This window comes from Lycorma delicatula, chromosome 11 (assembly GCF_047948215.1).
Source record: "Lycorma delicatula isolate Av1 chromosome 11, ASM4794821v1, whole genome shotgun sequence".
Lineage (NCBI taxonomy): Eukaryota > Metazoa > Arthropoda > Insecta > Hemiptera > Fulgoridae > Lycorma > Lycorma delicatula.
Window position 1 is genome coordinate 76915419 of NC_134465.1, and position 21973 is coordinate 76937391.

General features: G+C 29.6%; 1 protein-coding gene across 1 annotated transcript in view; it reads right to left on the minus strand.

Annotated features, from left to right (window-relative positions):
- Vps13D (vacuolar protein sorting 13D) overlaps positions 1-21973 on the minus strand; it is a 250013-nt gene that overhangs the window by 155233 nt on the left and 72807 nt on the right. Inside the window, exons 15-20 of the mRNA XM_075378066.1 lie at positions 16879-17020; positions 14202-14380; positions 10926-11095; positions 4333-4533; positions 2192-2296; positions 1772-1972 (exon numbers count right to left, since the gene is read on the minus strand). Of these exons, the coding sequence (XP_075234181.1) occupies positions 1772-1972; positions 2192-2296; positions 4333-4533; positions 10926-11095; positions 14202-14380; positions 16879-17020 (998 nt within the window). The remainder of the gene's footprint in view (positions 1-1771; positions 1973-2191; positions 2297-4332; positions 4534-10925; positions 11096-14201; positions 14381-16878; positions 17021-21973) is intronic.

Sequence of the window (21973 nt, forward strand, 5' to 3'; positions counted from 1 at the left end):
AAATGATTTGAGATTACAGTTGAGCAACCGTTGTGTTCTTTACCAAGAAAATTCATCCTCCTCAAAAAAAAAGAAAAGTTTTATGTTTAAGCGCATGTAACATCTAATCTATATAATTTCTTTGTGGATTTAAGGAGCAGATTTGTGTTTTTGCCATGAAGAAACTAATTTCTCCTCAAACCTCACACTTCACAGGGCTATTATTTTAGCACTCATTTCAATTAGATTATACATGGCACCTAATGCAAATATGACTGGACTGTTTTTCCAACAGATGACTAGCAATTTAAATAGATGTGCTAAGCAACTACTATCTGCTTCCAAAGTATAACAGCAGAGTTGAAACAGCATTTACCTAAAAAAAACATGCCTCATATAATAAGTGCTATTTATGTTTTGGAAACAATTCAACATCAAAAAGCAATTGTAAATATTGTTTTTTATTCAGGCTACTTTACATCAAGTAATTGCTATATATAAATTAATCACTCACAAGCAATGTTTACAAACTGATTAATATTTGTGTGCATAAGATAAAAAATTTGGTTAAACTTCTAAAATTAATAACTGATTATTTCTCATTAGTATTACTCTAAGGTTATAGTGAAAGCAACTCAAGATTTCTAATCGGTCATTATTCTGGGCAGGAGCACCCAATATTAACCTTGGCAGTCCTTACCTCATGAAATAGTAAATAATTTCAGTTTTGGATTAGATAATCAGATATAAAATTTATGAAAATATTTTGATGTTCTGCTGAAAAAGAACACTTTTTATGATGTCAGGCTTATGTGGTTCTTTAATAAATTAAAACATATCCCATGATTAAAATAACTACATTAATTATTGCAATTAGTTAAATAATAAAAATATGGTCTAACTGCAAGCAATTTGGACAATTTATTTACATACAGAAACGTGAAGAAAGTGTAAAATAACAGCAGGGTTAGATTTCACACTTTCTGAACCCAAGAAACCTGTTTTTAAGATTTCAACTTTATTAACATCTTCCCACAAATAACAATGTTTTTTATCATTATAAAATGGTTTTATTTGAGATTTACTGTATTTGATCCATCTTTATTAATTTAAAATCTATGTTAAATTTAATTATTTATTTACTCATAACTACAGCTGATTCCAATTTTAGTAGCTTATATTTTTGAAATATAATGAAGATGCAAAGATTTATAAAATTCAAAAAAATTCCAAGCCTGACTATGATTTGAACTCGGAACATTTAAATTAGTTACCTAATAAAATAATTTAGTATAGTTATTTCATATTTTTTTACTGAATTGAGCTTTTGGTGTTTATATGCTATATGCAAAATGTAAATGTTATGGTTAATGTCTCCTAATACAAGTTCCATCTCTATGTAGTGATGTACAGAAGTTGATTTTGTTTTAATGTATAATGCCTACATCTGTATGTAAAAGTGTTCAGTCTGTTTCACAGATTTATATTCACGCATTTAACATTAATAAAATAGTTTTACAAATCACCTGTAATGAAAAATTCCTGGTTCATTTCTATACTGGGGGTCAACCACTTAAAGGATTTATGCTAATCCCTTAATAGTTTTGCATGGTTAACTGAGTTGCTTATTGCATAAATTCAAACTGCTCTAATCATTAATGCATACATATACAACGGAAAAAATGTAAAAACACAGTAAACCTGTTTAATAATGAACTATACTTAGATGTGGAAGACAGTTTTAATCCTAAAAAAACAAGATAAACTGACATAGAATACATTCTAAACATACCTATGTCTGCATGTATTTTAGCATCAGTCATAGTAGCAGTTGCAATTTTACGTCCTATGACAGTATTATCTTTAATAACAGCACGTAATAGTAATATGTTGAGGCGATGGAAATCAAATAAAAGTTTTGTATGCTGATTACAAATTACTGAAGGTGGGCTTGGACATTGGCTACCTCGTCTGCTTTCACCGCTATCAATTTCTGCAAATTAAAATTTAATTAAAAAAAATAAAATAAACCACAACATTTATAAAATAAACTTTATAATACATAATGGAAATTTAACTTAATAAAATTCAATAATATATGTGTAACTAACAAAACTCAATTACATTGATCTAAATATAAGATATAATATTCTAACATAATTTTCTATAAATAACCAGGGTAAAATAAACAAAATATTTAATTTTGATTTACCATCTGTAGGTAAAGGAGATGGGGCAGTTCTTGTACTCAATTTGTGTTGTTGCGGAAATACACGTTTAACAAATCCAATAAGTTCAACAATGGTCTCCTGATTAGCTGAAAAAAAAGATATAATAAAAATAAAAACTTAAAATACAACTTCAATGAGAAAATGTGCTTCTAACAAAATCTGAAACTTGTCACTACAACCATCAGCTACTTAGTTTTAAAAAAAAACAAATACCACCACCACCCAGCTGACCAAACCAAATACCACCAGCTATTTTGTGGTACTAAAAAATCACTACTTATTGAAGTATCAAAAAGTAATGGTACAGAACTGTTTTTTATGTAAAAAAAAAACAGTAATCTTTTACCACAAAATAATTTCAGAACAGGCTGAATAATAAAATTTAATTAAGTTTTACTGAAAGTAATGCACGTTTTGCTTTGTAAAATCTGTAATTCTGATGTATGCCTGAAATTCATAGCACTGAAAGAGAATACTGTCATGCACGACTGATAAAATGTTCTTTGTATATTGATGGGCTAATAAGTTTAAAGAAGGTAAAAATTCAATTGACGACATACCTTCTAGTCGAAGGCCAATGACTGATGAAAACCAGCAGCAAATTGAGATGATTTGTGCATACTGGTGACACATTAAGTGAAAATACTGCGACCTTGAATTGCAAACATAATACTGTGCAGAGGATTATAGAGGGACAAGACTACAGGAGAGTGTGTCCCAAACGGGTACCTTACTGGTTGACATCTGCTTTAAAAGACCAAAGTGAGGAAGTCCTGCAGGACTGCTGTCCAATTTTCAAGTCGAGCAGGCCCTTTTTTTAAAATATTGTGACTGAAGATGAAGCTCTGGTACACTGATAGTACCCTGAAACTATCCAGTGAGCAGACAATGGAGTGGCAACACAGTATTTCATCTGAATCTAAGAAGTGCAAACATCGTAAATCCACAGACGAGGTGAACGTTGTTTTTTGGTATTAGAAAAGTTATTTTGTTGGATTTTCTTGAACAGGACTTTACAGTAAACACTAAGCATTACATTGTATCATTAAAAAAAGTTTCAAGAAGCTATTGGGAACAAAAGGCTAACTACATAATAATAGTAGGGCTCATAAGCCTTTAGCCACAAACTAATGCCTTGCACAAATGGAATGATCTTGTACCATCAGACTTTCATATCTTTGGTGCAATGAAAGATGCTCTCAGGACACCAGGTTCAGTCATTCAAAAGATGTGAAAAATGATATTAGAACATGGAATAGATGGTGCTCTGCAGACTTTTTCTCAAGTGCTTTCCAGAAATGGATGAAAAGGGGGGCAAATGTGTTGAGCACAATAGAGATTATTTTGAATAATGATATTTTGAGCACAAAAATTCATTGCGTACAATTTTACCTATTAATAAATAAATCATGAGGATGTAATCAGACTACATAACCCTAGTACATTTTTTCGTTGTTCCCCCCTTAATTTGAATTGTTTTGTGATTGAGCTTTTATTTTATATTGATTCTACAATGAGCTTTTCAAATTAAATTTTCTTTTTTTTTTAATTTGGAAGTAAGCTCGCAATAGTTAGCTTTCTTTTAGAGTAATGATATTAGTTACAGAGTAAGTCTCTATGAATAGATTGAATCTATTACTTATAAGGCTGAACATCAATCTTAATCTGCCAATGTTCATATACAACAGCTTCTTACACTTTTTTTTTCTTCACTGAAAGTGAAGAATGTAACTGGATAGCGACTTAATCCTTAACTTTCTTTAATAAACCGAGCATGGCATGGGATGAAATCGCAATAGGCATTCTTAAGAATGCCTATGCCATTTTCAAGATTACATGAGTAATATATGTTGGATTACCTATAACAATCAATCCCTTAACAATTACAAATTTGCAAGAGAATGTTTGTTGGAGTTTATTTATAATATCTCAATCTATTTCTGAGATATTTACTTCTACTTGAAAAAAAAATAAAGACAGAAAACTGGCTGTAAGATGTTTGAACATTATTTGCAATAATGTTTATATAAACTTTTTTTTAATATTAATTTGAATAACACTACTACTGAAGTGTTAGACACTATTTTCTATACACCAAAAATATAAATTAATAAATACTTACCAATAATATCAAGATTGTTGAATTGTATATTAGCGATCTGAAGATCTTCTTTAGGATTATCATTCCCAGGACATTGTGCACTAACGATGACTAATTCTACAGTAATTAATGCTTCAGAATCTATATCAGGCTTTAATATTGTCGATGCATTTCGAGATTGTGTACATTGTGGAGAAGATGGAAAACCGACAGGGGACTTAGCTACAAAAAAAATTACATAAAGAAAATTATTGAACAAATAATTGAATGGATTAATTTTAAAAGAATATAAATTCAAGTGAATGAAGCAAATAAAAATTTGATTTAATCTAAAAACAATTCCACTGTTATGGACACAAAAATTATACTATAAAATTCATTAAATTTCTGAAGTATTTACACTATAATAAATATATAATTAAATCAAAATCCGTAAGACAAAATCATTTTAAAAAATACTTGATTTGCAATAACATTAACTTTTTATATTTTACAAAATGTCTTTTATTAGTCACTTAACTGATCTGATGCCACAATTTTCTATTCCTTATTATTCTATATTAACTATTAACGCAGGATAGCACAGAGAAACGAAAAATTTGCAAAAAGAATCTTATCAAAATAAAGAATAATTTTAAAAATGCAGTTTTTAATGAAAAGTATTTCATGTATATATATATATATATATATACATATATATATATATATATATATATATATATATATATATATATATATATATATATATATACATGAAATACTTTTATATATATATATACACATATATACATAAATACTTATATATATACACATACAATTACTTATTGTATTTTAAAGATCACACCATTAAGGTTACCAGTCTGTTTTGGAAATTCTGCATTGCATGACATAACTCATCAACAGGATTGTTACCAACCTTCTCTTCAATTTTCGTTTTCAGTTCAGTGATGGCTGCATGATGAGTGTTTACATGAACACTGTCTTACTCTTGAGATGTCCCCACAAATACTTACCGTCAGGTAGGAGGACCTTGGAGGCTAACCAATGTTAACATGTCTTGAAATTATCCATAAAGTTGCTGTTTGCTGCCGGGTTGCATGTGATGTTGCTCCTGTTGAAATAAAGTGTTTTCAATTTCAACTTGTGGGAAATTTTTCACTTAGTTTGTGTATTAAAAAATCTTCAACAATGATAATGTACTGATTGAAGCTTACAATACTTGTGCTACCTTCTTCATTTTAGAATAAGTAAGAGTCTGTGACGCTCAATACCACACCAAACTGAACACTTTAGTGCTGTGTAATAGATGATGATATAACTGACAAGGACTTTTCTGTGCCCAATAATAGAATTCTGTTTGTTACATACCAGAGAGGTGGAAATGAGCTTCATCTGGCATCCAAATATTGATAAGATCAACATCCTAGTCCACCTTTGCCACAATAAGTGATCTCTGGGTTTAAGTTCTTAGACTATTTATAACAATCATAGGATTGTACAAAGAATTCTGATTTACAATCAGAATTCTTTGTACAATCCTATGACTTAAATGTAGACATGTGTAACTGTGTGAGAGCCTTTGATAATGGCTTGTTGAAGTGCCTTGTTGTTCTCTGGTAGTATTTACATAGTGGTTTCTTCTTCATAGCCAAAGCAGTTTCTTCAAAATTATGAAATCACATTTTAATTGTATGAAAAAATGGAACATTTCCATGGCATCCTTAATGGTAATGATGCTGAAATTCTCTTTGTGGGGTTATCAAATTTCACCATTCTTATAAAACATTTTAACAGCAAAAACAAATTTACAATATGAATCCAAGCTGATGTAACTTGATGATTGTAAAATTAAATAATATAATTCACCTCATGATCTGTTGGATAATAACTGATATTAGTATACAATCAGTTCATGTGATGAAGTTATCAAGTATGACTGACATTCATTTCATTTGCATTTTGTGAATTTGGCATGTCGATGAATCAGAATATTCAGCTAAGTGAAGAAGGCAATAGGAAACCGCATAACACTTCATTTTTTTTTTGTCTTCAGTCATTTGACTAGTTTGATGCAGCTCTCCAAGATTCCCTATCTAGTGCTAGTCGTTTCATTTCAAAATACCCTCTACATCCTACATCCCTAACAATTTGTTTTACATATTCCAAACATGGCCTGCCTACACAATTTTTCCCTTCTACCTGTCCTTCCAATATTAAAGCGACTATTCCAGGATGCCTTAGTATGTGGCCTATAAGTCTGTCTCTTCTTTTAACTATATTTTTCCAAATGCTTCTTTCTTCATCTATTTGCCGCAATACCTCTTCATTTGTCACTTTATCCACCCATCTGATTTTTAACATTCTCCTATAGCACCACATTTCAAAAGCTTCTAATCTTTTCTTCTCAGATACTCCGATTGTCCCAAGTTTCACTTCCATATAAAGCGACACTCCAAACATACACTTTCAAAAATCTTTTCCTGACATTTAAATTAATTTTTGATGTAAACAAATTATATTTCTTACTGAAGACTCGTTTAGCTTGTGCTATTCGGCATTTTATATCGCTCCTGCTTCGTCCATCTTTAGTAATTTTACTTCCCAAATAACAAAATTCTTCTACCTCCATAATCTTTTCTCCTCCTATTTTCACATTCAGCGGTCCATCTTTGTTATTTCTACTACATTTCATTACTTTTGTTTTGTTTATTTTCATGCGATAGTTCTTGCGTAGGACTTCATCTATGCCGTTCATTGTTTCTTCTAAATCCTTTTTACTCCCAGCTAGAATTACTATATCATCAGCAAATCGTAGCATCTTTATCTTTTCACCTTGTACTGTTACTCTGAATCTAAATTGTTCTTTAACATCATTAACTGCTAGATCCATGTAAAGATTAAAAAGTAACGGAGATAGGGAACATCCTTGTCGGACTCCCTTTCTTATTACGGTTTCTTTCTTATGTTCTTCAATTATTACTGTTGCTGTTTGGTTCCTGTGCATGTTAGCAATTGTTCTTCTATCTCTGTATTTGAACCCTAATTTTTTAAAATGCTGAACATTTTATTCCAGTCTACATTATCGAATGCCTTTTCTAGGTCTATAAACCTAGGTCAAGTATGTTGGTTTGTTTTTCTTTAATCTTCCTTCTACTATTAATCTGAGGCCTAAAATTGCTTCCCTTGTCCCTATACTTTTCCTGAAACCAAACTGATCTTCTCCTAACACTTCTTCCACTCTCCTCTCAATTCTTCTGTATAGAATTCTAGTTAAGATTTTTGATGCATGACTAGTTAAACTAATTGTTCTGTATTCTTCACATTTATCTGCCCCTGCTTTCTTTGGTATCATGACTATAACACTTTTTTTGGAGTCTGACGGAAATTCCCCTTTTTCATAAATATTACACACCAGTTTGTATAATCTATCAATCGCTTCCTCACATGCACTGCGCAGTAATTCTACAGGTATTCCGTCTATTCCAGGAGCCTTTCTGCCATTTAAATTTTTTAATGCTCTCTTAAATTCAGATCTCACTATTGTTTCTCCCATTTCATCCTCCTCAACTTCCTCTTCTTCCTCTATAACACCATTTTCTAATTCATTTCCTCCGTATAACTCTTCAATATATTCCACCCATCTATCGACTTTACATTTCGTATTATATATCGGTGTACCATCTTTGTTTAGCACATTATTAGATTTTAATTTATGTACCCCAAAATTTTCCTTAACTTTCCCGTATGCTCCGTCTATGTTACCAATGTTCATTTCTCTTTCCACTTCTGAACACTTTTCTTTAACCCACTCTTCTTTCGCCAGTTTGCACTTCCTGTTTATAGCATTTCTTACTTGCCGATAGTTCCTTTTACTTTTTTCATCACTAGCATTCTTATATTTTCTGCGTTCAAGAAAATTTCATTGACAGTACATAATAGAAAATATCTTATTTCTTTTCTGCATTAAAGATGTTCATATGGATTTTAATTTGTACATTCTTTGCAATTTCACACCCTAAATTACAAAACTTGTAAAACAAATATGGTAAATTACAGTCTGGTTTAATACAACTCTTCATTACATGACTTTCAAATCTAATCCTCCTTTGTTTTACCCTAATTTATTTTCAATGTCTTTCTAATGAACCCATACCCATTATTACATTTCTTTTTCACTTCAGCTAGAACATCATCAATAAATCTTAAGCGATAGAAAAACAAAAAACCAATCATCAATAAATGTATATTTTCCAGTGACACTGACTGCTACACTCATTAACTCCACCATTAATGTCAACTGCACAAATAGTTCTTTAACTTCAGTGATGGGCATTGGGATTTTATCCTTACTTAATAGTCTTCAACTGCCAGGATGCTGGTATCTATGATGTTCCAGGTATTGTCAAACCATCAAATTTGTAATGGATGTAGGATGCAGTTAACTGTATTATCCGTGATTCTTTTATAGAATTACTACACCTTCAGTTTCAAATTATTATGAATTATACACACAGCTGAACATAAGTTTTTCAATAGTAAAAAAACTCTTTTCTTTTGTAATGGTAAATAATAAAATCAATTTGACCTCTGTATATCTACATTCGAGGTACATTTGGAAAGTAAGTGCCCGTCGTAAATGTGGCTATTTGAATGTTTCAATAATCTCTATTTCACACTGAGATTCTTCACATATTAGTTTGCTACAGACATCATAAAAGAAAAATAGTAGTTTTATTTTCTGTTTGTTCTCTATGTTTCATATGTTACAGAGAAATGAAGCCACTGACAATAAAATGCAATGGTTATCATTTTTGATTGCAAGAAATATAAAGCTAGGATAAATTCATTGGCAGATTAGAATGTATTTTACAATAACATAACTTACATAGAGTTTTGCAGGAGGCTTCTGTATTTATAGTCGTTCCACGTGAAATTAAATCAATCAGCAGTATGCCAAACCGATCCCAAAAGACTGTGGCCATCAGTATACGTCCAAATGGCTGTGGTTTGACCTTTATGGGTCTGGCTGGTGATTAAGGATGACATATTCACTTGACTGCCATTTTCTCTCTGGTGTGCAATACGAAATCCATGTTTCATCGCTGGTAACGATTGAATTAAGAAACTCATCATCACCTTTTTCTGTGCATCGCATCAAAAATTCCAAAGCAGATCCCATTCAAATTTTTTTGTGATGTTCTGTTACAACATGCAGCACCCAATGTGCACAAACCTTTCTGAAGCCTAAATGGTCATGAACAATGCGACCAATAACAGCTCTTGAAACAATAGGAAAAAGAAGGGCCAGGTCGGAAATTGTTGAGCGATGATCTTTTCTGATTTCATCATGGATGCATTTCAACAAATCTTAATTATCAGGAACCACCCTAAACGTTCTTCATCATGCACATTAATTCTGTTATTTTTAAACATTTCGCACCATTTTTGGATGTTTCTTTCATTCATTACATTATCACCATGCACAGTAACCAACTGCTTATGAACTTCAGCCGGCTTATTGTTTTGATGGTTTAAAAAATATAAGACTCCACATATTTCTCAGTTGGCAGCCACATCCTATTCATTTTATAACGTAATAACTTACACATAATCAAAGATACTACAATGTGACAACTTACAGACAACAATATGGTGTGTACAATACTAGTGTGGCCATGAACAACACAGGTTCACCAACCTAAAGAAGAGAAATTTTCCAGTGGTCTTTACTTTAGAGATATCCCTCGTATATTTGATATATGTTTTTTTAATTTGAATTAAGTTTCACTAGAATATAAGTAATTACTAAAAACTGAAAACTTTTTTTGCCAAAGCATTCAACTATTTGTGCATAAAATCCAATGATATATAATCAAATCTACCTAAGCTGACCATAACTAAGGCAGTGCAAATTCCAAAAAGTAACAAGCAACAGTAACATGAGTGCTTGATTTCATACACAAAGTGTCAAAAGCAGTGGACATACGTTAGTTAAACAACTGAGCAATAAAAGAAATGTATTACTAAATTTAATAAGTTATTTATTTGTTTAGTCGATATAAAAATTATAGGGCAAGAAAAAGATTTGTGAATTAAAATTATTTTTTTATTTTTGTCCAGGAGATTCAGTCACAACCGTAGTTATTTCTCTCAAATCTATTAAAATGGTTTCTTTCACTGACAATAAAGTTCACAATAACTATAGCTATTCAACATCACCATTTCCTTCCTGCTTTAGGTCATAGAAATTCTTCGTCCTGCAAGCACTTTTGTCTAGATATACATCACTGCCATTTAAATCTAATAGCTAATGCTATGATTTCTTTACTTTATATATTCCTATAAATGTATAAACTTATATTTAACATCCACATACTTGAACAAAACTTCAAGCTATTTATTTGTTCATTATTTGGATATACTTACAAAATTTCAATCTATTTGTTCTTATTTTGATATACTCATCTACAATATATGAAAGACTGCAACCTAAGTACTTAAAGAGCCAATTTTAACTTTTAAATCCTTGCCTTTTAAATGCAATCATTTTTGGAAAATATAAAAATATTATTTAAAAGTTTTTATCCATTATTTTAAAAGATACACAAAAATACCTCTGTGTTGATCAAGTGATAAAGTTGACAAAGCTTTTGTAAGTGCAACAGGAGATGTATTTGATGTATTACCCCACTGCATCGATCTTGGTCCCAAAGGATCTGGTGAACCTGGCGATGTTGGCGAAGTTGGTTCACTATCACGTAAACTACCACTAACACTGTCCATTCTAAAAAAAAGAATTGAAAGTTGATTGTTAAAAGCTCCTGATTACATGGTGGACAGATAAGTTCAGCTTATCTGCCAAAATTTATTGTTACATTAATATATAGATATATATGAATATTTTTTTTTTAGTTTTAAAAAATTAAAAATAATTAAGAGAATATGTGAATACTAAACACTACTTTTTTATTTTAAAAATGTTTAAAATATAAATTATTTAACTTTTTCACTTATTTGATGAGTGTTGATTGTTATGCTTCAGGTGGATCATCACCCTATGATATTTACATTAACAAGTCTTATCCCAATAAAAAGCAATCATCAGCTTTATTGAGTCTAATTAGCAAAGTTTTTTAAATGTGCTAATAAAATTTAACACTGTTTCAAATACTACCACTGGATGTCAAATAAAAAATACTAATGAAAACCCTGAATTTTTTGTTTTAATATAATGAAATTTTAACATAAATTTAACATGAAATTTATAAATAATAATTTTTATTTAATTTTAAAATAATATTACAAAAATTTTCAAACTTTTTAAACACTTTCTTTCTACTTTTTAGTCACACTTTAACCAAATTATTATCATACATTACATGATTTTAATTAGTAGGTTAATTTGGATTTCAAAAAGCAACATCACATACTGAAATTTCTAATATATATATATAAATATCAAACAAATTTGCAATCAAATATTTTTAGTATACAAAGTAACAAAATAGGGAAGTTTTTATTTCATTTGCTTAAATTATAAATTAAGAAGCTGTGTCTCAGCACACTGCCCAACAAAAATCATCTGTGTATATATATATATATATATATATATATATATATATATATGAGTGATGATTAAATGCAAAATGTCAAATTCTAAACCACAAAAACTTCCTTACCAAGTTATTGTATTTTTTATGTCAGATGGCTATTGGATTTGTCATCTGCAATCCCAAAAACCCTGCATAGCTGTTTTGTCGATTTTGAAGTTTTTTACATCCGCACCCTTAATTTAACCCCATATGGAGGGATGCTTGTAAAAGTAATGGTGGAATATTATGCGTCACCCAACCTTAGTAACTGTGCAAAATTTCATCAAACAGCAATGTCAGGAAGTATGTTAAATTAAGGATGCAAGATTTGAAGACAAACATGAAAAAAAACCATTGTGATTTAAAGAAAAGCAAGTAATTATTTTATAAAATAATTTCTTTAACTGTTTCATTAGAGCATACGTTAGTCTGTGAATTAAACATATTTTACTGTTTGTTTAAGAGTGCCTTATACACATTTCATTTGTAACTGTTTTAAAGTGTATTCAACAAATGAATTTTATTATCAAAATTATCTATCAAACAACAAAGCAAAGTTTCTAATTCAGAATGAATTAGTGTAAGGAATATATTGAAATAAAATTAACACATCAAAGTGTTAAAAAATTGAATTTAAAAACAAATGTTCAAAAAAGAGTTTTATAAATATTAAATTACTTTTCCAATTATTTTTAAACACTTAATTTTTTACTTTACTAAAAAAAAGTAGTGTTTTTTATAAACAACATTCATGAGAAAAAAATTAAGCCACTGGTTAAAAAAACAAATAGGAAAATGTATAAAATTGTGTTCAAATGAACATAAAAGAATTATTCTGTCTGATAACTTAGTGCCTATTTTCCTGAATAACTTCTGTGATTTGCTTTAATAACAACTTTAGCTGTATTTCAGCTATTTATCAATACATTTGAACAAATGTGATGTTTGGTGTTCAAAATAAAACGCTTAACATTTATTTATTTAATAAAACATAATTCACAAAAATGTGGTGGACAAAAGAAAAATGAAGCGATTAAAATGTTCTTCTATGTTTATTCTGATTATCTGAATCAGTTCATTTTGTTTGTTCAACACCTTCTGGGATACCCGCTGTTTATATGTGTATACACACACATATATATATATATATATATATATATATATATTTGTGCGCGCGCGTGTGCGCACATTAAACATAAATTTATAGGAAAATATAAGTTAAAGAAAATAGCATTAGTTATGAGAATTAAATGACAGTGGTCTACTTAAATATTAATAATATTTTCACAATAATGAAATTATTTATAAGCATTTTATAAGAGTTACATTAATATAGTGTAATGTGTATCTATATTATTACATAAAAAAAAAAGGGTTTTTTTTTGTTTGGGAAGAACAAAAAGCTACTTATATCAATCGCAAACAAATGTTTACCCGTGTTTCTTGGTGTAACTAAGGTTTTTAAATATATTTCATCTCAAAAAATCTCGAAGAACCAATGATCGCCTATTTTCAAATTTTCAGATTACATTCTTACTATACCATGGAAGGTTTTAAGGCAGAGACCGTACCTCTAGCTCCCTTGAAGGTTAAAATATTTATTATTTCTTCTCCCCCACAGAAGGTAAAGTTGTAAATTAAAGATATTCATTACGAAAAAAAATTAATCTTTTTACTTTATTATTATATTCCTGCCTCCATGGTAAAGAAATAAGTTACGAATTTTTTGTCATCAAGGTGTGTGTGTTTTAGTTCCCATAGCTATTATTCTGTCTTTTGTAATTTAGTTTCTTTTTTAGGTTTCTATAAACCTTAAATACTTTAATTGTAATTTATCAGTATCATTCTCATAATCACTGAGGATAGTGAACAAAGCAACGGTCCAAGGGGGTATTTCTGGATAGACGGTAATGACAACTGAAGCGAACTTTGCAGGTGTCCAAGGTGCCGTCCCTCTGCAACATGGAAATGGCAAGCAAGCAAAGTGAACTCTGCGGCCCAGGGGTAGTCCGCATGGCACCCCAGAGAAGCCTCTGAGTTGGCTCTGGGGTTTGCCCGGGCCAACCTGGGCCCTACAGGTCCAGGTTCTGGCTAGACCGGCCAGCCAGTAAGGTATAAGAGATCATTTCTCTTAGTACTTTATTTGATAAAAACCAATACTTTTATAAACTTTATAAATAAATTTCATAAGTATTAATAAAAATGTATAATAAAATTCTAAGAAATCACTGAAAATTACTTTTGTATATTATACATAAAAAAAGATGAAATAACACACATATTATATATTATACTTACCCAACATGTTTATGACTAGCGACTAAAAGTTCAAAATCCGGTCCAAATGTCTGTAAAGCATCAACTAACAGTAAACTATGTACAGTTAATGTTAAATTTATATCATAAGGTCTTTTCATAAAAGACACTCTAACACCAGCCACTTGTAATTCTGCTACGCTACGACCTCGTGATTGAACCTGTTAAAATAATTATATAGTAGTAATTAAAAATGACAATGAAGCAGAACCTTAAAAAAAAATATTTAGAACTATAAGATTTTATTATAGTTGTACAAAATATCTTAATCATTATACCAAATGAGATTTAAACAGATTTAAACTATATGAAAAACTTTACACAGATTTCAAAGGAATAATTCTTACATTAAGAGATTGACTAGAAGTTTCTGTATTCAGTAAACATAACTTGAATTTAACTGAGGGCAGACATCATTTTACATCTGTCTGCCAGGTATTACATGAAATTACATACAAATTAAATAATTTGAAAAAGTGCAGCTAAAAAGCAGTGTTTACCGTGGAGGTATTTATATTATTTCATATGAGCATGCTGTAGCAGCTTTGATATGCAAAAAATTCCTTGAGGAAAGCTTTAATTACTAAAAATATCTTATCTTTAAAATACTGAAAAACTGTTTCTGAATCTATTTTGATTTTTTGAAAGTAATTTAATAATTGTTTTAGTTCTGAGTTTTTATTTATTTAATTTCGTTTGTTAATTTATTATTATCCTTTATTAGGAGAAAAAATTATTTAAATATCATTGTTCTCAGTTTATTTAATTTTTTTTGTAGAAATCATTAATTAAGTTGACCGGTTTGTGCTATTCTCTAATCAATAAATAAGTAAATCTTTATTCTGATCAGAACATACGAATACATTATAGAGATCACGTCAATATACAATAAATTATAAAATTAAAAATTTTAAGATAAAAAACAGATGAGTTTTAAGTCCATTAAAATTATTTAGAAACAAACATGAAATATTTAATGTAAATACATTAAATATAAAGATTAGAAAAAAATAATTCACAATTAAGAAACTACTGTTGAAAATTATTTTGGGCACATATTAATGTACACGTTGAATAGAATACAAAAAGTTTAGGGTTTCATTTTTTTAATTAGTATTATTTAAAAATTCATCAGAGTAATACTGTCTCTGTAAAATAAAAAATCTTTTAATTGTATTTTAAGCAAATTAACTGGAGGGAAGATCTTTTAAATGGTTTGGTAACTTATTAAAAACAATGTTGGATGCATAATAAGGCCCTTTCTTGTAAGCCAAAGTATTATATTGAGTTACACAAAAACAGTTCTTTTGTTCGGTTTGGTAGAGGTAGCCAAGAATTAGTTAGCATGTGTAATTTTCAAAATATAGGTTTAAATGAACCATACTTGTGGATGCCAAATAATGATCTGAAAACTTAAAAATGAGTTCTGACTTTTTGAGGTCTATGGGTATATTTTATTCCCAACATATTTATAACAGCTTAAATTTTCCTTTATTTATTATATTATGCCAATATAAATTGTCCTTCTTTACAATTGTATTTTCCTCTATTACAAATTAATTAAACTCCTATTTCCTAATACGTGGCTCACTGATCTAGTTTATCTCTTCACAAGATTCTGTTAGACATTTCCCTTCCTATTCATTATTTAACGTCTTTATTTCAATTCTGTCAACCCACCTAATTCTAAAGGTTCTCTTGTAATACCACATTTCAAAAACTACAAAAATAATGACAGTACACGACAATTAAAATTGACCTGTTTTTTCGTTCAGTTAGAATAGAAAAAAATTATCGTCACTGGACATCAAACTGTCCTCTTCCATCTCTTTCCTTGTGTGAACTGTTGTTGTTCAGCCAGCTGCTTTATAATCCCACAATATTTTAGAGAATCTTTCTTGGATCATATTTTTTTATGTCTCTTGCTGGAGGAAAAAATATGCAAAAATAAAATCGACACCTTTTAGAAACAGGCTAACATCTAATTATAGTTTCATAAACATTTATGAATATTATAGTGTGAAAAATGTCAAGTCTGACTAAGATGAAAGGCAAAGATACTACCATTACACTCCTCCATTAATGTCAACGTATAACATAGAAGCATAAATATTACATGCATACTCATAATGGTTGTCAGAAACCTGAGGTGAGATACTAGTAATTCCCACACGGCCATGTGAATTTTTATCACTTCATCATTGTGACTTGCTGAATGATGTTCTTCATGTTAATTACTTTCAATATTAATTTTAACCTCTTTAGATTTTTCAAATCATTAAACACTAGATGCATATAGTGTGGTCCCAATTCTATAAACCAACAGTAAAAATAATGAGTAGGTTTCTACAGCAATGTTCCCAAGTTATGGAACATCATGCTTACTGTTGTTCCATATTTTCCCATGAACGAAAAAATGCAAAAAAATTTTTTATTCATTTGCAACAGTTGATTGTGGTAAAGGGCTCAAGTCTAGCACTAGTCCTCCCTTCTAACACTTCAAGGACGACAGCAATACCCTCTTCCTATCTCAATTAGTTTACTCACAATAAAATCACTCTTGGGGGTTACTGACTGGACTTCATAACTTTAAAAACATTATATCTCAACTAAAGGAATCATTAAAAACAAAAAATCAAATTGACAAAAATTTACAAACCTCAAGCGCCATTTGGTCAACTGAAAATTGTAACATTAGTAGTTTAGCAGAGACAACGTCTGTGTGTTCAGAATTCATATCAGCTTCTGACTGATCATTAAACTGATTAAATTTCTCCTCAACATTGTTTTGTTCATAAGATCTAAAAAAAATAAAATAAAATAATAATACTATTCATTTAACAATATAAATGGCATATTTATAAAACAAAAGAATGACAAATAAAAGTTTAAAAATAAATTTTTGAAGATAAGATAATAAATAATCCTATTTGTATGCTTCTATAAATCATCATTGGATCAATGAATTTGTCCAGACTTCATTCAGTCCTGTCCCTGATGAAGAATCCTTAATTTGCCATCAATCTCTTATAGTATGGATGGAAGTTTGAATTTATTAGTCCTTAAGTTCATAGTGATTTATATCACAACTGTTTTGGTACTGTGAAGCAGAATCCAGGATGAAAATAAAAATTTTGAAACTGAAATAGAAATAATGAAAATATTAAGGCGTGGAAGGGAAACCATAAAATTAAAACCACAGAATTGTTACTGATAGAAAGGATTTAGAATATAACAAATATAAAAGCACCAACAACATGGTATAGGTTACCATAGTTTAGTAACGACATCATGGTTGTATTAACATCAACAAAAATGAGCTATAGAATTTTTTTATGACATGTTTTGGTCACACATGCTATAAGAAAATAATATTTTTATAATTTTATTAAAAAAAAAAAACTCTTACAATTATTCAACTGATGTTTTAGAAGACCACACTTGTTCTGACCGGTTCAGATTCAGAAACAGCATGAGCATAGTAAGGCTATACTGGCTGTCAAACTAAGTTTAGAGAACATCATTAACAAAATAAAGACATCTAAATATCATTTATAGATCTAGGAAAAGTATCTGAGAATGAACAAGAAAATATTTTTAGAAAAATCAGAGTGAATAAATCTCAAAGAAAGAAAGAGTAATTTTCGATCACTGTATATAAGAATTAGGTGAAAGTTTAAAGATGAAGAAACATGAGACCTAATTTATTCAAATGTGGTCTATCTAAATTACTTTTCAATGTGTACATAGAAGAAGCAACACACTGAAGGTCAAATTTGAGAGGGCAATAATTATTCTAAGGAAAGAAAACATATAAGTTATAACTTATTGTGACACTGTTCTTTTGAAACCAAAACCGAAGCTACAAGAAATAATGAATGGCATTAATTTTTTATTAGGAAAGAAATACAGTTTGTAAATAAATAAGGATAAAACAAAAAATGATGAAATATGACACAAATGAGGAAAATGGAGAATTAAACATGAAGTTGGAGGAACACAATAAACAAGGAATAAAAGCATTTCATTATTTTGGTAGTAAAAAAAAAAATTAATGGGCAAAAAAGCAAACATCAAAGGGAAAGAGAGCTTCCTGCAAAAAGCAGTCTGCAAGGTTAAATATAATTTTAAAAATGATGAAAAACTTTGTTTTAAATATTTGTGTGGAAAGGGTGGAAGAACACAGTGCTTTATAGTAGTGAAACTAAAGCAAGACAAAAAAATTGAATAGAAAAGAATGAAAGTCTTTGAAATGTGGTATTACACAACAATACTGAACGTAAGAAGTCTATTCAGAAAATAACCGAACATTTTTAATTGTGTGCTAACAGAGATATTTAGAGACATGCAGTTGGCAACATTGTGTTCCACATAACCTCCTCTGCAACCGCATGTGTTTTTGGACTGTTGATACCTCATCTAGTTTTTGTTATTGTTATTTGAGTGATAGTATCAGTAGTGATTTTTATAATGTGCAATATTCGGGAGTAACAATACAACCTAAAATTTTGTATGAAAACTGTGGAAAACTTTCACAGAGACGTTTCAACTTTTAAAACGAGCTTACAGAGATGATGCTCTAGGTCGTACACAATGTTATGAATAGTTCTCACAATTTAAAATGGTCATCAGTTAATCAAAGATGACTGTCTACTTCAACCGATGTTCTGAAAATTGATTATTTGATGCATGCAAATCATCGATTGACTGCCAGAGGACTTCGAGGTTAGCATCTCAACTGGATAACCATGAAATTTTCATTGAACATGGATTGAGTTGCAGCAAAGTTTGTTCCTTGTTTGATGACTGAACAGCAGAAAGAACATCAATGAAACATTCATGCAAAGGATCATAAATTATAACGGGAGACGAAAGCTGGGTTTATGGATATGACATCGAGATAAAAGTTCAATCATCATAATGGATCGGCAAAGGATCTCCATGCCCCAAGAAAGCACGTCAGTCTCCATCCAGTGTCAAAGTGATTCTCTCTGTTCTTTTGATTTTAATGGAATCATGTATTTTGAATTCTTGCCTGAAAAAGTGAAAAGATGAAAAAGTGAACCATACGTACGGCATAAGGCCGTAAGGCATTTCACAACAGTTACGTGAAAAAATCTGCAAAAAGAGACCAGAGTTGTAGCGAGACAACTCATGGTTCTTTCACCACGACGATGCACTCACACACTTGGCTTTGTCAATTCATCAGTTTTGTGCCAAAAATCAGATGACGTCCTCCCTCAGCCTTTCTACTCACCAGACCTGGCTCCTTGCAAATTTTCTTATTTCCAAAATTAAAATCAGCAATGAAAGGACATTGTTTTGAAACTATTGATGACATTAAAGCAAATTCTTCATAAACTTTAAAGGCCATTTCAAATGAAGCTATACAGAACTGCTTCACAAAGTGGAACCACCACTGGGAAAAGTGTGTGAGCAGGTGAGGGAGTACTTTGAAGGGGACAAGGTCTAATAATTTATAAAATTAATAATAAAGTTTAAAAAATAAAGTTTGGTTATTTTCTAAACAGACCTTGTAAGGTATATCATTATACTTTGAAATGAAAAGACAGATGAATAGGAGAGATGAGTAAGAAATTATGGTAGAATCCTGTAAAGTTGAACTAGATTATAGGACCATTTATTAACATATCCAAGTTTAATTAATTTGGTAAAAAAGGGCTGTGTAGAAGATGAAAATATTGAGGAGGAGAAAGATTGTGATATAAAACCGATAATTTAGTAAATAAGGTTAATATTAAAAAATTAATATAGAAAGAAAAACATAAATATATAAATATAAAAGGACATGCTTATCTTTTATTGAAAATTCAGAAAAGCAAGATCATAACAAATGCTTCAACAATTTTCTGAAGCTAAGGTAATCAACACTCTAAATAGAAGAATATTTAAAAAAAACGATAAAACACACAGAAGTAGAAGAAAGATGTTAACCACAGAGATAAAGACTATTAGGGTACACAAAGAAAAGATAAATAGATTCAAAATGAAGGAAGTACAACAAAAATGGAAAGTAATAGAGACAAATAATGAGAAGATAGATAAACATAGAGGATATTTAATAAACATTAACCCTTTTGAAAGACACAATATAATAAGAATAAAAATAATACATTGTAATGGAAAAAATGTACTTAATGAATATTAATTGTTTAAAAATTAATGTAATTTGAAAAAAAATAACATAATGTAATAGTATTACACAAATAAATGGATAAATGAAAAAAAATCCATAATAAACTATTAAATATCCTAAAAGGTAATTTTTAAAATCTTTAAAAATGTCAGCATTTTCCTAACAAACAAAATTATTTTTATAATTAAAATGATTATATAGCATAATGTTCAGAGAGAATAACATAAAGTTAGTTCCCACTTATGCAGTAACAAAGGAGAAAATGTACACAGCAACAGTAATAATGATGTGAAACCCTAAAACTAAATGAAAATTTTATAAAGCAATATCAACAATAAAAGAAAATTACTGAATTTTTAAATAACAGCTAATTACTGTAACCTTCCACTGCTTGAAAAGGGTTACTCTAGAACCAAACTCTAGCTTGGATGCAAACACGAAAAAACTAGCCAGTATGAAAAAAATATTCTAAATTAAAAACAGCTTTAGTTGCTACAAAGATTAATAAATATAGAGTATAATGGATTAATTTCAGGATACATTCTAAAAGTTAAAATAATGAAAAAAGTTCATATAAACATGGGTTCAGAAGTGCTTAATTTTCAAGTTGTAGTTTGCAAAAAAAATTGTTTTGATTTCTGCTCCAAGGCTAAAATTAAGCCATAATGAAATTATTGGAACTTAAATTAAGGTAGAAATTTGATGTGAAAACTGAACAAGGCAGTTCCTGGAACTGTATCTCTCATAATTTTTTAGAAAATTGGTATTGCAACATTTGTTTAAGTTTGATGTATAATAACTTCATTAAATTGACAGTAAACAAATAAAATCTGACTAAAACTCACACAACACTCACTAACAAGCGGGTGGGTTTAAGAAGTTTATGTTTATTAAACAAAACAGATCAAAATGTGGCAGAAAAAAATGTGTTATAATTTTCAACTGAAACAATATAATTATCATTTCAATAATGGAAAGTATTTTTTAAAAAAATCAATTATTAAAAATTAAATACAGCAACAGTTTAACAGCAGTATTTAAATTACATTTTGGCATGTTAAAAACATTAAGAAAAAAACTAATTAACAATTTTTAAAAGATAAATTGAAAAATTTATATCTTTTTGACTGAAATCTTTGTATTAGATTTAAATAGTTCATATGCTTTCAAAAGTGTAGAAAATGATAGCGCTTGGTATCACTTTCTATAAATGCCTTCTTAGTTTTCAAATGTAGAATATGCAAACATAATTTTTGATTTCAGGAATAGAAATATGCTAGCTGTACATTGTGAATATAAAAAAAATTCCACATCTAAAACTCTTTACATCAGTAATTCAGTATTTACACATAAATGTTTCTTTTCCATTATGTTTGTATTCTGCTGAATAACAAGAACATTGTTTAGAACGTAATATAAGATAACATACGGGCAGACAAACTATTAAATTACATGATGCAAATTGAAGATTTATGAAGCGACAATTAAGCTAGGATCTAGGCAAGATGTTAAACCACCCTGATCAAAGATGTTCATCTGTAGATCAATTTGTTCCCTTCCTCATACTTTATTCTTCTCCTTGGGGAAATGTCACCAT